Source organism: Filicampus tigris, chromosome 10, assembly GCF_054856515.1.
Source record: "Filicampus tigris isolate MCC_2025a chromosome 10, RoL_Ftig_1.0, whole genome shotgun sequence".
Classification (NCBI taxonomy): Eukaryota; Metazoa; Chordata; class Actinopteri; order Syngnathiformes; family Syngnathidae; genus Filicampus; species Filicampus tigris.
Genome location: NC_141226.1, coordinates 22141610 through 22162542, shown reverse-complemented (window position 1 = coordinate 22162542; position 20933 = coordinate 22141610). Strand labels below are relative to the sequence as shown.

At 43.1% G+C, this 20933-nt stretch overlaps 4 protein-coding genes across 7 annotated transcripts in view; 3 read left to right on the top strand and 1 right to left on the bottom strand.

The window, feature by feature from the left end:
- fyco1b (FYVE and coiled-coil domain autophagy adaptor 1b) overlaps positions 1-8866 on the bottom strand; it is a 30728-nt gene extending 21862 nt beyond the window's left edge. For both annotated transcript variants that reach the window (XR_015088526.1, XM_086044222.1), the window contains exons 1-11: positions 8811-8866; positions 8293-8378; positions 7664-7770; positions 6806-6931; positions 5566-5672; positions 4454-4597; positions 3932-4010; positions 1446-3851; positions 1268-1360; positions 542-660; positions 137-304 (exon numbers count right to left, since the gene is read on the bottom strand). Coding sequence is in view for 1 of the 2 variants with exons in the window: in XM_086044222.1 (XP_085900348.1) it covers positions 137-304; positions 542-660; positions 1268-1360; positions 1446-3851; positions 3932-4010; positions 4454-4597; positions 5566-5672; positions 6806-6931; positions 7664-7770; positions 8293-8356 (3413 nt within the window). In the remaining variant the exon portion in view is untranslated. The remainder of the gene's footprint in view (positions 1-136; positions 305-541; positions 661-1267; positions 1361-1445; positions 3852-3931; positions 4011-4453; positions 4598-5565; positions 5673-6805; positions 6932-7663; positions 7771-8292; positions 8379-8810) is intronic.
- A 331-nt stretch (positions 8867-9197) lies between these two features.
- LOC147141349 (chemokine XC receptor 1) lies at positions 9198-12142 on the top strand. 2 transcript variants are annotated; one of them, XM_086043477.1, is made up of 3 exons: positions 9278-9299; positions 9965-10128; positions 10680-12142. In XM_086043477.1, exon 3 carries the CDS (start codon positions 10682-10684, stop codon positions 11777-11779), a length of 1098 nt encoding a protein of 365 aa, XP_085899603.1. In that variant the 5' UTR covers positions 9278-9299; positions 9965-10128; positions 10680-10681; the 3' UTR covers positions 11780-12142. The 2 variants fall into 2 exon arrangements, with proteins under 2 accessions (XP_085899604.1, XP_085899603.1); XM_086043478.1 differs by lacking the exon at positions 9965-10128 and having other exon boundaries at positions 9198-9299.
- Positions 12143-12860: 718 nt separating this feature from the next.
- Positions 12861-18810, top strand: ssx2ipa (synovial sarcoma, X breakpoint 2 interacting protein a). The gene is made up of 14 exons (XM_086043592.1): positions 12861-13064; positions 14079-14217; positions 14363-14520; positions 15036-15242; positions 15350-15460; positions 15530-15665; positions 16163-16238; positions 16316-16496; positions 16728-16875; positions 16970-17097; positions 17175-17348; positions 17442-17559; positions 18056-18209; positions 18339-18810. Exons 2-14 carry the CDS (start codon positions 14175-14177, stop codon positions 18487-18489), a joined length of 1785 nt encoding a protein of 594 aa, XP_085899718.1. The 5' UTR covers positions 12861-13064; positions 14079-14174; the 3' UTR covers positions 18490-18810.
- A 597-nt stretch (positions 18811-19407) lies between these two features.
- LOC147141347 (guanine nucleotide-binding protein G(I)/G(S)/G(O) subunit gamma-5-like) lies at positions 19408-20743 on the top strand. 2 transcript variants are annotated; one of them, XM_086043594.1, is made up of 3 exons: positions 19408-19630; positions 20419-20562; positions 20637-20740. In XM_086043594.1, the coding sequence occupies exons 1-2, from the start codon at positions 19550-19552 to the stop codon at positions 20542-20544; spliced, it is 207 nt and encodes a 68-aa protein (XP_085899720.1). In that variant the 5' UTR covers positions 19408-19549; the 3' UTR covers positions 20545-20562; positions 20637-20740. The 2 variants fall into 2 exon arrangements, with proteins under 2 accessions (XP_085899720.1, XP_085899719.1); XM_086043593.1 differs by having other exon boundaries at positions 19417-19630; positions 20640-20743.
- Positions 20744-20933: the final 190 nt, after the last annotated feature.

Below are 20933 nucleotides of genomic sequence, written 5' to 3'. Positions count from 1 at the left end.
AAAAGCTATAAAGCTGACTGCCTTGAATGTTAGACGATATTTAACCAGAATATTCTGGCAAAAATGCCTCTGGGAAATACAGTTTTAAGTCACATAAACTGACTTTGAGCATGACACCAACAAAGTGTCTGTGTACCTGATGAGCTCCACCAGCCTTTCCTCCAGGTTGACCTTGGTTCGGTAGAGGTCATCGAGTTCGGCGGCCGTCCTCAGGTCAAAGTTCTGCTTGTCCAGCGTGACGCTCCTTAAAGTGTCCCTCAGCTCCTGACAGGCCCGTTGAGTCATATCAAGCTCCTCTTGGCATCTTTACCGGACAGATCAGTGACAAGGGAAAAAATAATCTATCTAATCCTCTTCCTAAGTGGTCTCTGTGCAGTTGCTATTTGTATTTTTTTGTTGTTGTAAAAAGAAGAAAATTCTTGAGGAATAACGCAACAGAAGGAAGACTGCAAACAAACATTACCTTTCAATAAGAAGAAGAAAAAAAAAGGGTGCGAAAAAGTAGAAGCATTAATTGGATCCAGAAAGGATGATTTCTCACCTTGATAAATTGTTTCTCAGATGGATTAGTTCGTCCTCTTTCTGCTGGAGGAGATTTTCCGACTGGGCCATCTGAATGGTTTTCTCTGCAAGGTGCTGCCGGTATCGTTGCACCTCAGTCTAGCAACAGTCACATAAAGTACTTGAGGCTTCTATGCAAAGCTTAATGCAACACCTGCAGAGAGCTGCATCCACAATTCTGTCTGTGCGAGGGCAATAATGCTCAGTTTTGATTGACATGGTCAGCCATTTTAAAATGTAATTTACTGCGTGCTGCATCGGTACAGTTAATAACAGCTACTATGTTGACAGTCTCACGTAGTTAAATATTTTTTTTCCTACTCGAATAGTGTTTTAAACACAAAAAACATTTCCGAATATAATCTGGACGGCCATTTTCTCCCGGTGGTCTATAATCAATCTCTCTCTGGAAGCAAGAATATGAAATAAGTACACTACGAGATTAACGTCATAACCTTATGAGAATGCCGTATACTTTTGAGGAAAAAAAAAAGTTTTTAGTTTCTGGCCAAAAGTTGACTATTCAAGGTGCGATGATTAACTTTGATGACTGCTTGACTTCTTGACTTCAATCTTAAAAATACTCAACTTCATTCTTGAATATCTATGACTTCAATTTTGTAGTACACAAAATCATATATATAGTAGAGAATAACTGCTATTGTGAAAGAAATAAAAAAAAGAGGTGTGCAATGTATTCTCTCACCTCCGAGCGCTTTAGTTTCTTCTCCACCTCGACTGCTTTCTCCTGCTCGCTCATCATCTGTAACCTCTCATCCATTAACTCTTCGTTGACACTCTAAATGGCAACACAAATGTATTATCACTATTATGATGCCAACAGCGTTGCTAATAGCCTAGAAGCTCTAACTTGCTAGTCTGACCTGCAGTTGGCTGCTGTGGCTGATGGCCTGGTTGCTGAGCTCCAGGCGGAGAGCCTCGATCTCCTGGCGGCTGCTCTCCTGCAGCACCTCCGCCTCCTCCTGGACCTTGCTCAGCTCCTCCTGCAGCTTCTGCGTCACGGCCCAAAGGTCATCCTGGTGACGGAGCTTGCCGAGGAGCTGCCGGTTCTCCCGGCGGAGCTGCTCCGTGCATGCATCCAGCCTGGTGGCTTCCTGCGCGGCCTCGTCCTCCAGCGCTTGCTGCCGCTTGGAGAGGCTCTCCCATCGCAGGCGAGCCTCTTCGTTCTCGGCCGTCAGCATGCACACGCGAACTCCGAGCTCGGCGGTTTCGGTGTTGGCCCGGTGCAGGGCCTCCCCGGAGTCGCTGTTCTCCAGGCACAGGGCGTCATAGCGTTGCTTGAGACTGCGCAGCTCCTCCCTGCCGGCCGTCACCTCGGCAGCCAGGCCTGCCCGCGCCAGGGCCTCGCAGTCTCGCTCGCGGATCAGCGCCTCCTCGCGCTCGCGAGAACGCAGGATTTCGTCAACGTGCCGCCGGTTCAGCTCCTCCACTTGAGCCTTGAGCTGCTCCGCCAACACTCGCAGGTCCTCTCTGGAGGCTTCGGTCACCTCCTGAAAGGCCTGAGCTTTCATCCTCTCCTCCGTCCCAGCACGGAGCTGAGCCCTGAGCTCCACCACCTCCTCCCTGAGGCGGCGCACCTCCTGAAGGTTGAGCTCCAGTTGAGCCTCGGCAATCACCAGCCTGAACGGAGCCTCTCTGGTCTCGGAGGCTGAATGTTCCTCGTGAGGCTTTGCCATTTTTTCATTGCTCTCCGCCGCTCCTTTCTCATCGTGTTGCTCTGACGTCCTGCTCTCCAGCTCCTCAGCACGAGCCTGCAGAAGCACACATTCAGCCGTCTGGTCTTTGAGCTTGACTTCCGTTTGCTGGAATTTCATCAGCAGCTCGGCGTGGCTTTTTTGGGATACGGTCAGGTTCTCGTCCAGATGTGACACTTTGGCGTGAAGCAAGTCCAGCTCCTCATGGGCCTCAGCGAGTTGTTTTTTCAACAAAGACTGGACCTCGAGGAGCTCCTTATTTTCCTGCGCCGCGCTTTTCTGTTGAGCTTCCAATCGCTCTTTCTCAAGAAGAACCTTCTGGACAAGCTCCTCTAAATGGCGGTTATCACGCAGGAGCTGCTTCTCGCGATCTTCCACGCACAGATCGGCAGCTTCCACCCTTCCCTTCAGGTACTTCTCAGAAGCCCTCAAAGTGGCGAGCTGGTCCAACAAGGCTTCCTTTCCCTGAGTCATCTCTGCGATGCTGTCCTCGCTCTTTTGGACCGCTTGCAGTAGCGCGGCGTTCATTCCTTTCAGTTCGCAGCACTGAGATTTGTAGTCAAGGTTTCCCGTTACTTCACAGGCGTTCACATCATTTTCATCCGGTCTAGACATCAGACTTTCTTTCTCCGCGTTCAATTTCTCCAGAAGTTCTTCCAAATGCTTGATTCTCTCGGAGCTGACGGAAAGCTCTTTCTCGCTGCTTTTTAAGGTTTTTCGCAAGTCCAGCAGTTGAACCTCCAGGGTTTCATTCTGGCAATCTCTATCGGTACACCTGCGCTTTACCTCGTCACGCTCCTCCTGCAGCCTCCGTCTCAGTTCCTCTGCCTGCCGCTCTCGACACTCGAGCGAGGCCTGCAAGCCCTGAAGCTGCGCTCGTAAATTGCCACTCTCCTTCTCTTTCAGCGTCAACGCACCCTGGATGCGGCCGACCGCACCCTGGAGCTCTTCCAGGCGCTTGAGGGTCTCCGCACGCTCATCCTGGCCACGGGATTTCACGTCGGCCAGTTTCTCTGTGCAGGTCCGCAGCTCCTCCTCCCTCACTTTGAGCTCCTGAGACACACGCTCACAATGCCTGGCCCGATCCTCAGCCTCCCTCTTGGCCTCCAGCCTCTTCTCCTCTGTTGACTTGAGTTTCTCCAGGAGTTCTTGGATCTTCCAGGCTGATTCACAGAAGCTGCTCGTTTGTTTGCCCTTCTCTTTAATAGTCTTGTCCAGCTTGGAGAGAAGCTCCATATTTTTGTTCTCAGTCGCTGCGAGTCTGTCCTGAAGTTCACAGTTTTTTTCTTCCCAACACGTTTGGTAGTGGTTACGGACATCCATGCTAGCGGTGACTTCGGAAGGATCCGACAAACTGGTGGTCTCCTGAGCTGCTCTCAACTGGCCCTGGAGGTTCTTAATGACATCTTTCAGCTCGGCAGCCTCTTTGCCTAATTCCTTCACCTGTCCAAGAAGCTCTCGCTGCCTGAGCTCAGACTGGTCGAGTTCGACGCGTAGATTCTCTGCAGCACTGCGAAGGGACGGTTCTGCTGGAGCAAGGTCGCCAGGGAGACTCAAGTCTGGGATTGAGACCTCCTGTGATTGGATGGTTGATGGAAGAGGTCCTTTAAATCATATTCAAACAAAAAATGCATTTCATATGTAGTGCTTTGTACCTGGACCAGACTGTTGACGCTGGAGCAACGACTGGGGGGTCTCCACAAGAGTGCTAAAGAGCCAGCCCCTAACGTCCGTCTTCCATGAGACCAAAAGGGGAGAATTATATTTTATATGAGTGACTCGGATGAATGCCTGTGGAGATATCTTTATCTTTACACCATGCACTATATGGGCAGTAACAACACTTGTCGTTTTTTTTCCTCATATGTGAGGTCACAGTTTATGAATCAATCAAAGTCCCTTTAAAGTGAAAATAAACGTCTTGGAAATTTGACACAGAGAGGACCGTTGTTTAGAATCCTGCTAAATTTGAATGACTACAACAAAATAATATAAATGAGATGTTCACTAGGCACCGTGTTTTCATTTTTTATTTAAGCCATGCCCAACAAATGTCCCAACAAATCTGAATAAATTTCACAGGGTCTTGAAGATGTTACAAATCGCTACATGTCAGTCAAATTTGCATCTGGGGGAAAAAAAAAAAAAAAAAAAATCTACAAGTGTGCAACGGTTACCTGGCAAAGGCCGGCCAATCAATGTCAAGATCGTAACCTCGGGCGGCCACGTCAAATTGGATCTGGTTGAGCTCGTACAGGTGGTTTACGATCTCTGAGGTGAGGCCTGGGTCGAGGAAGGGACTCCGGGCGTAATACCAGTCACTAAGGAAGATAACATTTAGGCAAAATTGTGCGTTTTTGTTTGTCAAAGAAAAGTTACTCTTAGTTGTGTAACATGCAACGTTTGAAGCTCGTTGTAAAGAGAAAATACATCTATGACATCTACTTTCATTCGTCAGACGCAGGTAAGCTAGCTAGGTTAGCTTCACGGTTTAGCCCATCGATAGGTTATCAAACATTAAAGTGGCGTTTACTATTTTAAAACTAGCTAGCAGCATCTGAATGTAGCCTCACTTCATCCCTCCCTCGCTAGCATAACTGATTCATGTTGCAGTGTTGCAAAAACACTAAACATTACCAGTTTGATGCTGATGAGTGACACCTTTTCGGTCATGCCTTAAATAAATTAGAGGCATAAGATCATTCTAATAATATTCTACTGTCAGGTCATACCGGTACAGACAATTTTAACCTATACAAGAAAAGTGTTTTTTATGACTATTGTTGAAAACTGAACTTTTTTTTTTTTTTTTAAACAAACAACTTTATTATAAAATCATGACTGCAGTAAATATTTGAATGAAAAAGAATCCTAAGACATAAATATAAAACAATTAATTAATTTTTTTTTTTTTTTTTGCAAGTATGGCAGAACATGACTTTTTGTGCCACCTGACAATATATTTTTACGTCGTTGTGCAGACTAATTTGTTACGTGTAATTCACAATCTCGAACCCACATATAGACATAAATTGACGACCCCTGTACAGATACAAACAAGAGATGTTTTCACCGGAATGTGGCTGACATTAGTTTGCTTTCATCAGTTCAAGTTAAACATTAATTATACTTTGGGAAGCGAGTAGTGGCTGTACGAGTGAACCTGGTTGGATGTTCGCTCGGTGAAAAGAGAAGCAAGACTTAAATCGGAAAGAGGAAGTCACGCCTCCTTGAAAAACAGAAACAACATATAAACATATAAACACGAGCCATATGAGAGACTACGCACCTTGTGACTTTCTGATTGATGAGACACTGCTGCAGTGTGTCGGCAAGTCGCTGGTGAACCAGCGAGTAGCGAATGAAGGCCCTTCCTTTGCCCAGCGAGGTTTTCAACTGAAAACACATACACAAGTAACCAAAATGTTTACATGACGAATTTTGACGACAGATGACAAAATGGCGACCTGTCCATAATCCAAATTGACTAATCCGATGAACTGTAATCTCAAACGAACCAGTGATAAATGCCTGGACAACAGAACGCGAAGACAGGGTGTCAAAAAAAATGCCTGAACACAGATGTCATCGGCACACTGAGCCGTAATCTGCCGTGTCCCTCCGTCTACAAGATGATCTCTCCAGTGCGTTAGCAGGAGGGATTTACGTAAAATAGCCAACTTTCAGGTCTGCTGCGAGGACACCACCTGGAGACTTACTGATATTTGTAACCAACAGACAGTAAACAAAGGCCTAAGGGAGAATAGACCAAATCTAACAACCACTGTTATATAAATGTTTGTACTTAAATATGAATCAGTTGCCTTCGCAGGCTGCAGTCAGGGTTTTATTGACATCGGGACTACTCCAAAAACGAGAATGAAACATGGGCCGCAGCAACAAAAAAGTCTAATGTTACAAGAGATACTATTATTCATAACTACTTTGTTTCATAGCTATAACTAACTACTGTATAACTGCAAGTTGTTTTGTATTTTATGGCCTTGATTGCCTTGAGCCTGATAAATGAACTAATGGCCTTTGACAAAAATGGGTTTACACAGTTGACATAAAGCAGAGTGAACATTTAATTTGCTAAAAAAAAAAGAAAATAAAAAAAGAAACATACAGTACTTCCGGTTTATTTATTATCCAAAGCTGGAAAATATTTCATTTTGAAAAATGACCGGATTCTCTCCGTTACATTCATGTATCACTGACTGGTAACGCATGTTAAGTTGTCTACGTCGCGTAATGCTAATATTAAATGCACAAACTAGCAAATGAGTAAAACAGATGTATCTGTACACTCACCACTGTGAATTCCGGGGAACAAGCAGACGAAGGAAGAGTAGTCGTGGATGAAAGAAGGCGAGTGAATCGGTGCAGAGTGACTGACCGAAGGATTAGTTACATGATAATACGCTCTGTGTATTTGTGTCTATGCTTGCCTCGCATGGCATACCGCGTCTCAGGTGTGTGTGCGCGCGCGCGTGTGTGTGTGTGTGTGTGTTGCACAGCAGGATTACCTCAGGGATGGACTTTACAAAACGGATGCCATCATTAGCACCCTTGATCTTAATCAGGCAGTCGCAGAAGTAATCCCAGTAGTCTTTTCTCTGGCCGAGAAAGGTTGTCTTCTCCTTCAGGTCAAACTGGAAAAAAAACACAGTGTTGTATTGAACTATTTGATGGACAGTTTGTGTAGCCGATACAGGCAGATGACGAATGCAGCGACCAAATCGGCAAATACCAATAGTTCCCCCATCACCTTCAAGTTGACAACGTCAACAAACAAACAAAAGTAGAGTAGTTCCTAAGTTTACGACGGAGTAGTCTAAAAGTAATGTACGCTAATGCCGATGTAAAGTTATGATCACAGTTAATATTTGTATGAGAACACTTCTGGGCCATAAATACAAAGTAATCAAATAAAATGGCGGTAACTGAGCATGCCTCAAAAAAAAAAAAAGCATATGACGGAACCGCCGTAAACCGAGGACCCCCTGAGTGTGCAATTTATCAGAGGCTAAAGCTAAAAACGCTAATCTATGCATCCAACATCACAGCTCTGTTTAACGATTGGCTTTCCATGTAGTGTAGTCCATCTGTCACTTAAAAATGGCACAGCTTCACAGGCGGAGAAACTCTGTATTATGTAAATTAGATGATTGATGAACACAATTCAGAACGTTTCGCTTACAAACACATTTTTCAAAATGGCCAGCTCACAAAAGATTTGCTTGTTTGTGTACTTTCACATTTAATGGGTGAGCAGGCACTCCGAAGACTCAACTATTTGTATACAAGCAGAGTTTCAGATTTCAGATTTTCAATATGTTGCCATTCATTCATTATTACACCCATCCTTAGTTTACATCAAGTACCTGCAGCAGGTACTCCAGTTTGTAAAAAAATTTGCGCAAGTTGGTGCTGTCATCGGTCACGGGCTCAGCGTACTCTTTGTGCTCTTGACTCAGTTGAAACACAGCATCTAAAAAAAAATTTTAAAAAAAGGGGTCACATATATCCCTCGCCAATTTGCGGTTCACTTTTTGCAGCCTCATTGTATCCCAGTTTTTTTTAAATTGTACATAGGTAATTTGATAATTTTCTGATTCCTCACTATATCACTGGATTTCGCTGTGATTCCATTTTCCTACACAAAAATAATGTTACATCAGACTTCATATGTGCACCGCATATGCATAGTTTGTATTGGTATTATGCATACAGACTCATTTTATATATTGTATGAATAAAATCAAGATATGATCACTGCTTCATGATTCTCAGCTCCTGACATGGCCACCACTCAAAAACGCTTATCGTAGGATTTAATTTCGGCACTTTTGGCCCTCCATACGGGGAGCCTAAAGCAAAGATTCGAAACCTAAACCTCAGAACTGTGGGGCAGATGTGCTAACCACACAGGAAGATATTGCAATCTGCATACTACAACCAAAATAATAAATATATAATCATAGTAAATGGTGGTGTGTATCTACAGTATTACCGTGCAAATCTCTGATGATCCTATGCAGCTGATTTTGGCCAACTGAGGAGCCTGAAGAGGTCATTGTGGACCAGTTCTGGAAGAGACTTTTAAAAAAGAAATGTCCTTACTCCAAACAACAAAACACACCATAACAGAAATACTCTGTCTTTCTAACATGAAAGACACTACGGTGCGTCAATGTGCAGCTACTGTGAGATAAGTAGCGTTCTTTTCAGCATAGTGCCACGGCTGACATGCGACTTAGACAACAGAGAGCACGGAAACGGCATCATTTACGAGAGCTAAATTGTTTTGTCAATGTTTTTATATCATTTATGAGCCTCTATAAACATGACATCAACACGTCGGAGGAGGAGACAGACGTCTCAATACTATTTATAGCACAGCCACCTGCTATTGCCTCCCCACTTCCGGGTCCCAAAAAATGTCCATAAAGTCAAACTGGCAGTCAGGGTGAAGGTAAATAGAGAGAAAAAAATACCTTAGCTCGTAAACCTTGGCAAAATCAGACTTACTTGACGTAAAGTAGTCCAGAATGGCCACTGCACAGTTACCTTACGGAACCTTGCGCTGATAGGGGCGGGTATGACTGCGTGATTGACAAGTAACTCTGACCAACCGGGTCTCACAAATGGTTCAAGTTTGGTTGAGAGACATAAGTAAACAATCACAAAAATGTTTATGAAATTTAAAAAACAAAGAAATAAAATAAATTTCATTTTCATTCGTATGAATTAAGAGTTAAAGTAAAAGGGAGAAAATGTGATCGAAAACCCACACTATATTCATTTCTTAAATGTCTGTTTACTATTTTATTTCACAGTTTACCTAGAATCATTGCATTTATGTGATGACAAAGGTTTATACAGAATATTTCTTTTGAAAAGCTTGAGGTGAAACTGCTTGGTGGGCGTGGATGATGTGAAATTTATGTTCGCAGCTTTGCGGGTCATAATTAGGGAAACACAACCAAGACTGCGGTGTTTGCAGTAACATTTGTGCAGGTACAGTAGTCTACATTATCTTGTAATTTAATGAGGGACATATTTCATGACGTTTTGTCGAGGTTTTTACATCTTTTAAATGTGACATTAGTGTTGATAGCAAGATGTTAGTGATTTTTTTTAACACATGGACGCTATTTAAATGTTTCTTTTTAAATTTTGAATTTGTATTTAAATTTAAATTTTTCTCTCTTCATTGGGTCATTTTTCTCTCTTCATTAGGTCATTTAGAATTTTTTACTCGATGACAATTATTTTGTTTGTGAATCAATGTAAACTATGCTTGTCCTCAAATATTGTGACTTTATTGCCACATGTACTCATACAATTCATACAATTGCCACCCAAAAAAATCCCCAATTGACTAATAGTAATGTTTACATTAGAGTTTGTCAAATGTAAGAATCCTTTTGAATGCCCCAAAATGGAGGCACTTTACATAACATTCCTAATGGTAACCGCAATATTTTGGTGAAAAGTTTAAACCTAATGCTGAAAATCAACATTTTAATCACTTTGCTAGTTATACTGTACACACACACACACACACCCACACACCCCCACACACACCCCACACACACACACCCACACACACACGCATGCGCATACACCCATATATACACACACAAAAATGCAGAGTCTTCCTTTTTTCCATTTTGTTTCAGGTATCATTCAGACAAACCCAATCACTCAACATTTGAGAGTTTTTGTAAGCGTATCATTCGCTTGCCCACGGTTTCGGATTGGTGAAGCCTACCCATTCCAAATTCAGGCTGTTGAGCATCATAATACTCCGCCTAAAGCCTTTGAAGACTGTGAAGTCGGACAGGTAACGCTTTATCACTCTCAGTAGCATCCACTGAATTGAGCTTTTCTTAACGCAGTTCCAGTGCAACCCTCCGAATGGACTTTCTATGGCTTTGCGCGGACGCCTGCTCTCTCGGTTTGGTATTTTTATCAGTGGTGGTAGTATCAGGCCTTTTCCTACATGGTTTGTCAAGAGCAGATCCTGTTTTGAGAAATTAGCTATGGATCGCGTAAAATGCGCTATGAAACTACACTGTCTGAATGATGATACCTGGAACAAAATAGAAAAGAGGAAGTGCTTTTGGGACACACTTTGTGCCTGTGTGTGTGCGTGTGTGTATACAGTGTATGTATATATATATATATATATATATACATATATATATATATATATATATACATATAAATATATATATATTTTTTTTATATAGATATATTTTAGACTAATGTCTGAAAGTTCATCAGCAATCCTTGCCAACATTTGAGGACCTCTCTTAATCATAATGGTATGCAGACTGTGTCCAATTGCTTTGCTTTTGGTCCTAACTTTGTGTCATCTTCTCACCACGGTAGAAATGGCTGCAGCTGAAGAAGTCACCACTATCACAGCAACACCAATCAAGACCACTAGCGGGAGATATTATCATTATTATGATGATGACAGTTATGATGAGGACTACCAAGATGAAATATGCAACGCAAGCACTCTGTTGCACTTCAGCAAGATATCCAGTCCTCTCTTCTTCTCCGTGGTGGTGGCGCTCAGTCTGCTGGGCAACATCCTGGTCGTGGTGATTGTACTCAAGTACGAAAAAGTCAAAACACTCACCAATGCCCTCATCTTCAACCTGGCCATGTCAGACCTTTTATTTGCCACGGCGCTGCCATTTTGGGCCTACCACTATGCCTGGGGCTGGGCTTTGGGGGAGACTGCGTGCAAGCTGGTGAGCTTTGTGTTCAACGTGGGATTCTACAGCAGCGGCCTGCTCCTCATTGCCATGACGGCCCAGCGCCACGCCGCCGTGCTCAACCCCCTGTCCGGCCTCGTGTCGGCGGCAGGCGTCTACAGCCTGCTGGCGTCCATACTCATCTGGTCCACCAGCGTCCTGGTGGCCGTCCCGTCCTTAGTCCTCACCGCGGTCGTGGAGCAGAGTGGCGAGAGTCACTGCGAATACACCGATTCCGCCAGCGGCTTGTGGGGAATCTATCAGCAGAACATTCTTTTTGTCCTCATCTCAGGCGTGTTCCTCTTCTGCTACTCCCAGATCCTATGCAGGCTACTTCGTCCTTCGGTGAGGCGACGCAAGAACAAAACCTTGAAGTTGATTTTCGCTCTCATGCTGCTCTTTTTCGTGGGCTGGGCTCCATACAATGTCACGGTCTTTCTTAAATCTTTACGCTTCTGGTCCCAAGCGCCCGTGGACTCTGAGACCCTAGCCAAGCGCTGCACCAGCCACAACCTTCTGGACTTCATCTTTCATGTCAGCAGGCTTTTGGCCTTCTCGCACTGCTGCCTCAACCCAGTTTTCTACGTTCTAGTGGGCTCCAAGTTCAAACGCCACTTGAAGAAGATGATGGGGTGCTGGCGTCACGGCGACGGCGGGGGCACAGGCAGGCAACGTGGTCGACAGGTGATCACATCACTGTCTAGTGGTGATGACCTCTGCGTGTAGCTCAGCAACCTTTTCTACACGTTGTATTGTTTGAATACTGCAATTAATGGCCCACTCGTTCAAATTATACCTAAAAGGCACAATAACAAGAATTTCTTGATTCTTTGCAAATTCTAGCTGTTTAATTTTTACTTACGTTTGCTCCTGCTTGTATTATGAATGTGTTGAGCAAGGTTGTGGATATGCATGCACTGTATTTCATGAAAACATGACTGTGGATGATATGATAAAGTCATCTCAGCCATGTTGTATGTTGCCATGTTGCAATGCTGTGAAAATAATGGAATTAATTGACATTGACTACAAGAATTAGGGCTAGGCGATATGCGGAATTAATTTAGATGACACTACACCAAGGCTAGGGGGGGCTATAACTCCGTCAAAAAAAAAAACCTCCGTCAAAAAACATACTCTGAAACCTATTTTCGCATGAGACATTTGTTCTTTGAGAGGCTCTCATCACTCTGGGATCCTGGCGTAAAACACGCACAGACAATGTTTTCAGTGCAAGCCGAACAGAAATTGTCAGTAACATTGGCAACGTAAGATGGTTGCTCTCTGGTTTCAGCCGCCAGGGGCCAATTGCTAGCCATGTGAAAAATACACAACCTATAAGTGGCCAAAGGAAGGCGCTGTTCTACCAATCTTAACTGTGGCACTTAAACAACAAGCCTACATACTACTGTATGTTTATTGTGAATTATAGAATACTACTCACATTTCTGATTAACAGATAACTGATTAAATATCCTGAAAGGTAGGTTACATATTATTTATGAATTGAATTATTCCTCAAAGTCAAGAGAAGCTGTTACAAATTGATATATGTAATGAACAAACTTTATTTATACAGCGCTTTTCATACATGACAATGGAACTCGAAACGCTTAACAATATTATTTTTTTTGCAGTAAAATCATGGTTTGAACTTAAAGTTTTTATAATGCGTGGTGTCACTACTTTATATCCGAAAATACTGCGTTGCACCTGATACCTTTTCTTATTTACACAATCGTCCTAACCAATGAGCGGCTCGCGCACTAGTCGCCTGGCAACAGCTGCTCCAATAAAATTAGTGTTTGGCTCGGGGCAATCTGTCTCGAGACTTTAAAAACATTTACTGTGCTTGGTTTTCCTTTGCTTACGTCTCCTCTCCTTTAAGGGAAACATTTTTGGTTATTTTTGACAGTTTGACGAACAAACTAGGCTTAGTCTGTTGTTGTTTCGTTTCAGTTGACTTAGGCACCTTGTCCCAATTGTTGACCCATTTTACGGCGCCGCAGCGGTAAGTGTGTTTTGTGTGACATTTTACTCTAGTTTCGCTCAAAACATGTGGATAAAAGTATAATTTTGTTAAGTTGGTTTGCACATATTTATTTTCAGGATAGTTCTACATTGACTAGCGCGTTTTTTCACTATTCACGAGTTCGCCTTATAACCTTGGGCTTGTCACGCCGTGCACATGATGTAATGAAAATATGACAGGATTTTAAGTCCTTCGCTTTTCGTTACATAACTCAAATACTAGAGATTGTTTGCACTCTTTGTATGTCATTCGGCGTTGTTTGGTGTCGTGTAACTTGACTAACTTTGCTAATTTGCTCTAAATCGAAGCTTGACCGACGTCAGCGTTTTTGCCAGGTGAGGCTCGTGTGCGTTGCGTTTGGGTGTTCCCCGGCTGTTTGCCAGAGATAACCGAGGAGTATAGTTTTTTTTTCTTCGCACTTGAAACGTTCCCCATATTTTTCTAAAAAGAAAATCCTGCAGTCAGCACCACGCGGAGATAACAGGTCCGCTTGCAGTTGTTTGCTTTTTTTAAAAGGTCTTCGAGGCGACCCGCTTGATAAGTAGTATTGATTTTTCCCATTGTTCCTTAACGCCTCGTCCTGGACAGCATGTGAGCACAGGTTTACCAGTAAAACAGAGGGAGTACATAGCTGCTATAACCTGTTTTAACTGAGGCATCCCAATATTTCTACCCTAAAGGGAGAGTATGAAAAACAAATACAGAAAACATGCTGGGATAGGTTCTAGCTCCCCGGTGACCCAAATGAGGATAAGTGTTATTCAAAATGGATGGAGGAATTCCCTTACTGCCCACCTCTCTATGTTTTCTGTTTATTCGTTGCCTTGTGACTGTGGTACTTTTTAATTAAAAAAAAAATAATTTTTAGTTGCAACATTAAAATTCCAATCCCACCCTGTCTGGTGCCCATCTGCCGTTTAAGCTGGCGTGGGCAATACATCCGTCCAGATTATCCATTGCCGCTCCATCTCACAGCTTCATGCTACATTGCAGAGTGTCCAGCGGGAGCTTGTGATCCACCGGCTGACTGCTAATCCTCTGTGTGATAACTTGTGACCTGGCATCCTTGTGTCCTCATGCGTTGGTGATATGGGAGAGTGGTGGACAACCATGCCAGGAGACACGTCAATGGGTAATTTTCCTCTTCTGAACACTTCTAATGGTGCCTTTTTCCTTTCTCTTTTTTTTGGGACTGACCCATATTTGTGCTCTCGATTTAGAGCGGCAGCCTACTTCACACTCCAGATTTAATGCTGTGTTGGGATTTCTTTCATCAGGAACCTATGACATCTCCAGCATAACACATGCGACGATGTCCCCGTCAAGGCAGAACAACCTTGTGTCGCTGCAGTCTTTATCCAGGAACTCTTACAATCTGCACACTGTCTTTTGCACCGATGACAACATCCCACAGTGCGTCTCCTACATCAATCAGGTACGATGACAAGAGCTGTATGAATTGTTGTTTGGGTGCTGATACTGCTTGTCAGTGCTCGTACTCAGACTTCAAAACAAGATTTACCCAGTTCTTCGATTGTTGGGCAAGCACTCCAGAAACTCAACTATTTGTATGCATAATTTAAGCAATTAAAAAAAATCAACTTTCCATGATGTGTTCCCATTAAGACGAGTAGAAATTTCCCCTTTACCATCAGGGGGAAAAAAAAAAAAAAAGGAGTACCTCTCAGTTTGAGTATGATGCAGTACACCACTGCAAAACAAAGACAATAATACACATTGTCAATGTAAAGACCTGTATTGCCCTTTTTTCTTGCCTTCCTGGGGGTTTACGATAAAGGGGTGTCGTTAATATTTTTCAACTGTGTGCTTGTTGAAAAAGCTACCCTTTAAGACTTTCTTGTGATTAAGGGCTATAAAAATAAACTTGACTTGACCATTGGCTGGTGAGTTTGTATTGTTTTGATTTGACCGATATCCCTCCGCGCACAGGAGCTCTCCTCCCTGGGTCTCTCCTCATGCATGGAGGTAAGCTCAGCAGGGGGCGCCGGCCTGAGGTCGGTTCCCGCTTTGAACGCCACTTTCGAGCTGCTGCAGATCCACAGGCGCACCATGGCCACTTTAGAGGAGCTCGAGAGAGAGCAGCTCAAGAAGTCCAGCACCTTGGATCACATGCAGATGAGCAATTCAAGACTTAGGGCAAGTGTGTCGGCGCGGGTCCCTCTGGTCCTCTGTATCTATTTCAAGCAAATGTACACCTCAGTTCTTTGACTTAGTCATACTGTGATTGTCATGCTTTTCTCCAGGATCAGCTTGAACTGTCCATTCGAGAGAAATCGGGTTTACATGAGACCGAAAGGCAGCTCCAACTCAAAATCAAGACTCTGCAAAGCTGCCTGAAGACGGAGAAAGATGAGGTAGATGACGCGCTACATAACTCTTATTGGTCACATCGCATGTAATACTGACAAATGCCGTAACCGCAGGTTCAGAAGCTCCAGAGTATAGTTTGCAGCCGCGCGTCGCAGTACAGCCATGACGCCAAGAGGAAGGAGAGAGAGTTGGCAAAACTCAAGGAACGCCTCAGTCAGCTGCTTGTGGACAGAAGAGATAAAAAACTGGGTGACTACATTACTTTTTTTCTTCATATGTTGTGTTTGACTATAGTGTAACAAGGACACGCATAAAAATCTCAAGGACCCATTCTTGAAAATGGAACGTGAAGTCAGACAATTTTGCTACTAAGTAATTCGCTCAAATGAGCCCCCGATTGGAAGCACGTATCCAAGCCGACACTCAATTGCAAATTTTGTTGAAGTCGTCCTAGTCGCCCCTTATATGCAAACCTCCTGACATTACCACACATCTTAATGCGGGAAGCCACAGCAGCTTTCCGAAGACACAATGTCCTGTTTCAGCAAGTTATGTCCGAATGCTGGCTCCGGTAGGCCTCTGCGCTAGTTCACCAGAATGGCAGTGTGAAAGTGGCTAATGTTAGCGGATAACTCTACTTTTACTTCATTTTATCAAGATTGATGTTTTTAGATACCACTTGCAGGATCAAGCTCTTGGATACTTAATGCTCTTAACTGGAACTTTTTTTTTTTTGTGTCGATTAGCTATCGACGTGCTAAATTGCCTTGGACGAGCAGACGGCAAAAGGAGCCACTGGAAAACGGCCAAAGTCACAGCCAGGTATGGGGAGGAAGCATCTTGTCACATTTTGACTGGATCTGAGGAATCCGTCACATCGAATGTAAACGTATTTACAGCCACGAAGGGCAGATGTACAAGTCCCTGTTGCGTGACTACGAGGCCAGCCAGCAGTCGCTGATGCTGGAGAATGCAGAGCTGAAAAAGGTCCTTCAGCAGATGAAAAGGGAAATGGTACACATGCTGAGTCCACGCCAGGCGCCGTGCAGAGAAGCAGGAAATGATGACAGCCAGGCGACGGTAAATGTGGCACAAAATGATTAACTGAGATGACGTACACATATCAATTTTCAAGTTCGTCCCTGATTTTTTTTTTTATAACGTTAACGATCCCACACATGACGAGGGGAAAAATCAACTTGTGTACTCGCGATAGTCAGTAGCGATGCTATAACGAGGCTATGCTAACTGTTAGCTTATCTGATTTAAAAACAGTTTTTTTACATTTAGTTTTTATTTTTTTCCGTCCAGTTGGATTCTGATGGGGAGGGGAAGACGGGCGACTCCAGCAGGGAACTACTCGACCGTTCATGTGACCCAGCGAGGGAGCAACTCACCAACATCATTCGTCAGCAATGGAGGAAAGTGAGGAGCCACATGGAGAAGTTGGACCACCAAGGTATGCGTCGCACACGATAACCAAAACAACAAGTGTAATGTAAATCATCTTTCGATATTTTTAACCTAAAAAAAAAACCTAACCCCCCTCCAAGTTCAAAATCAAGCGGAGTCCAATAAGGAGGTGGTCCCGATCGAAATCCACGAGAACGAGATGGATAGTATGAGGCGCGAAGTGCAGCAGTGCAAGGAGTTCATTCACACGCAGCAGCAACTCCTCCAGGTCAGTCTTTGTTATAAAAGATTGTAAGCAGCACGAACACAATAAAACCGATGCGCGTCTCTCTGGGCGTTTTGCAGCAACAACTGAACGCGTCATTCGACGACGAGACGTCCGAGCTCCTCAGAGGCTGCTACACCCTGGAGGAGAAGGAGCGGCTCAAGGAGGAGTGGAGGCTGTTCGAGGAGCAGAAAAGGAACTTTGACAGGGAGAGAAAGTACTTTACTGAGGCCGCCATCCGCCTCGGTCGAGAGGTATGCCGAATGCTTCGCTTTCAATGTTTTTTCTTTAAGACTTTGTTCAAGTGTACGGTCAACATTTTAATTGTCGTTGCATGCCTCCTGCAGAAAATGGCTTTTGAGGAGGATCGCGCCTCATGGCTGAAAAGTCAGTTTTTAAACATGACGCCCTTTGCCAATCGTAGTAGATGCTCCTCCACTGATGGTTATAGTGCTTTATCGATCAGTAAGTGGTTTCCTTTTTTTGTAATCATGCATAATATACCTAAGCAAGTGGTTTTCACTCGTGCCATACAGAACTGAGAAAAGAAGGCAGCTAAATCCCAGTTTTTAGAGGCTTTGTAGAATTGTTTTATAAATTGTTTTTATTTATATTGCATTGTTTTTGTGTTTATTTTTTTTTCTTCGTTTTTCCCCCTTTTTTTCCTATTTATTTCTCTCTATGATTCCTGGTTGTGATTCCAATTTGTTTGATTTTTATTGCATTTTTATTTGTATACATTTACCTTTTTTTAATGTATTTTTATTATGTTATGAAAATGTGGTGATTCAAAATGATGTACTGTGTTGCTTTATTTAAATTACATTATTATTTTTTCATTTTATATTATGAACAGCTTTTAGTATTTTTTTTTTTCTTAGCTTTGGCTGAGGTTCACTCTCCGCTTTTTGCCCTGCTAGTTTAAAATGTGATTATTGCTCTGTATTTTATTACATTTTAGGAAGTGAGCCAGAGATGAGGGCAACTTCGACAAAAAGCAAGCTCTGCAAATCCCCAAACTACACATCGTTCTCTACTCCAAAGCCTGCTCCTGCTCAAAGCACCATGTCCACTACCGAACTTTACCGGACACTCCGCCTCATGCCAGGCTCCAGGTACACTGTCACTTATCAACAGCTGCACTACACCCTAATAATGTTTTATGCCTAGAGAAAAATCCAGAAGATGTTCGCAGCAATACAAAACAATTTCCATGCACACTAATTGTTGTGGCACCGTTTCAGTTCCTCTGGGTGTTCAAATCGAGGACGCCTACAAGAGGCCAGCAGCACCGCGGATGACGACAGAGACTCGCGAGTCATGGCCAAAAATCGAGTCTACGGCGGAGACTTGAGTATCTTCTCTCTCGGGGATGATGAGAACAGCCTCACTTAAAAGACCAACTCAATCCATGTGCCTCCTTCCTTTATAATGTGGCTGATGAACTTTTTTTTTTTTTAAAACACGCACACTGATCAGTCACCAAATGACCAAGAAAGCACTTTAAAAAAAAACAGCTCTGAAAGGGGCAAGTCCGAGAATTTTACCAAGTACTGATATGACTTTTTTTTTTTTATTAAATTGAAAGCCTGTTCGCATAAATGTTTACAAAGTTAATATGGACAATCAGAGTTAATTTAATTAGCGGTTGTTTAACTTTGTAATATCTGCTGGTTTACAAGTAAATAAACTAATAGAAATTTAAGTTGAAGGAGACATTGCACGTTTTTTTTCCCCCATCAAAACTACCAAATGTCTCATCCTTTTTCACTGTGACACCGAATGTGCGTAACATCAAGAGCCAGACGCTGTTGATGGCAGCATCAGAACTGCTGTCAATGTTAGCCAAGGTCCATGAAGTACAGACTGACGCTTTACGTCACAAGGATCTGAGTACTAAAGTGGTTAAAATGGTAAACTATATTAAATGTTGATCACTTGTTCAATAATCAAAATGGATATATTGTAATTTTTTGGTATGACTCTCAATTAAAATATACTGCATGTATTGTATTATTTTGCTCTCCCCCCTCCAAAGAAATTGAATGTTTATTTTTTTTTGTATGACTTATACAAGTAATGTATAACTTGTACCAGAAAGCCCATTGTGCTTCGTAATCGCCACACCCAAAAAATAAGGACAACTGAAATGAACGAATAATCTCATCTCAAGAATTCAGTTCTACATTTTTTTCTCAATCTTTGCACATCGATTTAGAAATTATCTTCAATCATATAAAAAAGATTTATAAACAAATCTTTGACTCCGCTCTTTCAGTCTTTTGCATTATTTTGTTTGTTTCTAGCACCACCGAGTGTCCACAACGCGCACTGCAGCCCCGAGCCCAAACGGGAAGTTGTCGTTGCATCGTTCCGTTCGTCTCCTCCATCCGAAGCCCAGTCAGAAACGAAGCCTCGCAGCCCCCCTCAACTTAACCGAAAAAGCACGGCGACAATGTCGAGTTCCAACAACCTTGTAGCCATGAAAAAGGTCGTACAGCAGCTGCGCTTTGAGGCGAGCATAAACAGAGTGAAGGTAACGAACGAACAAATTTGATTGTTTTCCGGGCCGAGTGTCTCGACCGCTACCTTCTTTGTGCTAGCAATAGCGGTAGCATCTCATAAGTTAGCCATTAGTCAACCACCACATAGATTGGCGAGTTGCTTGTGTCAAAGAAGGGGAAGTTTTGGCTTTAACTCTCGTAAAGTTCACTTGAAAATATCTCGTCAAATATACTACTTGAGTGCGTGGATTTGTAAGCAATCTGTCATTAAAGAGTGAAACATTCACTTACTCTTAGCACACACAGTAAAGATAAAGATGTGACTTGCGAGTTTAATTCATTCCGTTACCACGCTAGTAACTGAAAATAGTCACCTTAAGTCATATTTCCTCTTAGAAAAGAATGCAAATGCCAATTTGTTCCAGCTTCTCATACATTTTTGTAACGTTTCTTTTCATAAATGTACAACTCTTTTGTGCTTGATAAAATACACAGAAGTCACGATTGTAAAGAATTTTAAAGGTTGTGCATTGTGATAAAATAACTGACTCCTTGTGTGCGTGTCTTGGCCGCATGGGGGCAGTAAAGTACATGAATACCTATTCTTCAGTGTATAAACTAACTACTGTAGTTTTGTTTTTGTGCGGTTTTTTTTTGTCTGTCCGGGTTCTTAGATTTCCTTGAGGGTTTTTATTTGTTTCAAGAATTGCATGGTGGGTCGGATCACATGGCCTGTAGGTTTCCGAACCCCTGCTCTAAATGGCCTATTTTCAGACTCCAAAGATGACATTATTGAATTTGTTGTTTTTTTGCTCCCGAGGTGTCCCAAGCAGCTGCGGACCTCCAGCAGTTCTGCATGCAGAACGCCTTGCAAGACCCCCTGCTCACCGGCGTGTCGTCCAGCACCAACCCGTTCAGGCCGCAGAAGGTCTGCTCCTTCTTGTGAACCTGCAGTTCTCATTTGGTGAGTGTGCACCTCGACCCACATCACTGTCTCCTTTTGGATCCTAAATCTAATCTCTCCTTAATATTCCCTAGCAGGCCTTCATTTTGATGCTACAGGGAAATGTCGACCTCAACACTGCTCCTCATGCCAAGCCATTAAAACTGCCACATGGGAAGGGAAGGGAAGGGAAGGGGAGGGGGGTGGTACTCGGGGGTCTCTAGACAACCATCTATTTTCAGCCACAAGTAGAAGATGCTGATGAAAGGAAGCCGTTTTATTTTTCATGGCACAGTGTGGATTTTTAATTAATTGTGCCTTTTCTATTCTATTTTAGTCATCACTCTTCTGGACTTTTTTGTATTTAATGAATAAAAACATTCTTTGTTACT

Bases quoted from the DNA above. Each gene is read 5' to 3' on its own strand.
- LOC147141349 (XM_086043478.1), top strand. From the start codon at position 10,682: ATGGCTGCAGCTGAAGAAGTCACCACTATCACAGCAACACCAATCAAG.
- ssx2ipa (XM_086043592.1), top strand. From the start codon at position 14,175: ATGGGAGAGTGGTGGACAACCATGCCAGGAGACACGTCAATGG. The intron at 16,876-16,969 runs GTATGCGTCGCA...CCCCCCTCCAAG, and splicing joins GGAGAAGTTGGACCACCAAG to TTCAAAATCAAGCGGAGTCC. The intron at 18,210-18,338 runs GTACACTGTCAC...GCACCGTTTCAG, and splicing joins CGCCTCATGCCAGGCTCCAG to TTCCTCTGGGTGTTCAAATC.
- LOC147141347 (XM_086043593.1), top strand. From the start codon at position 19,550: ATGTCGAGTTCCAACAACCTTGTAGCCATGAAAAAGGTCGTACAGCAG. The intron at 19,631-20,418 runs GTAACGAACGAA...TTTGCTCCCGAG, and splicing joins CGAGCATAAACAGAGTGAAG to GTGTCCCAAGCAGCTGCGGA.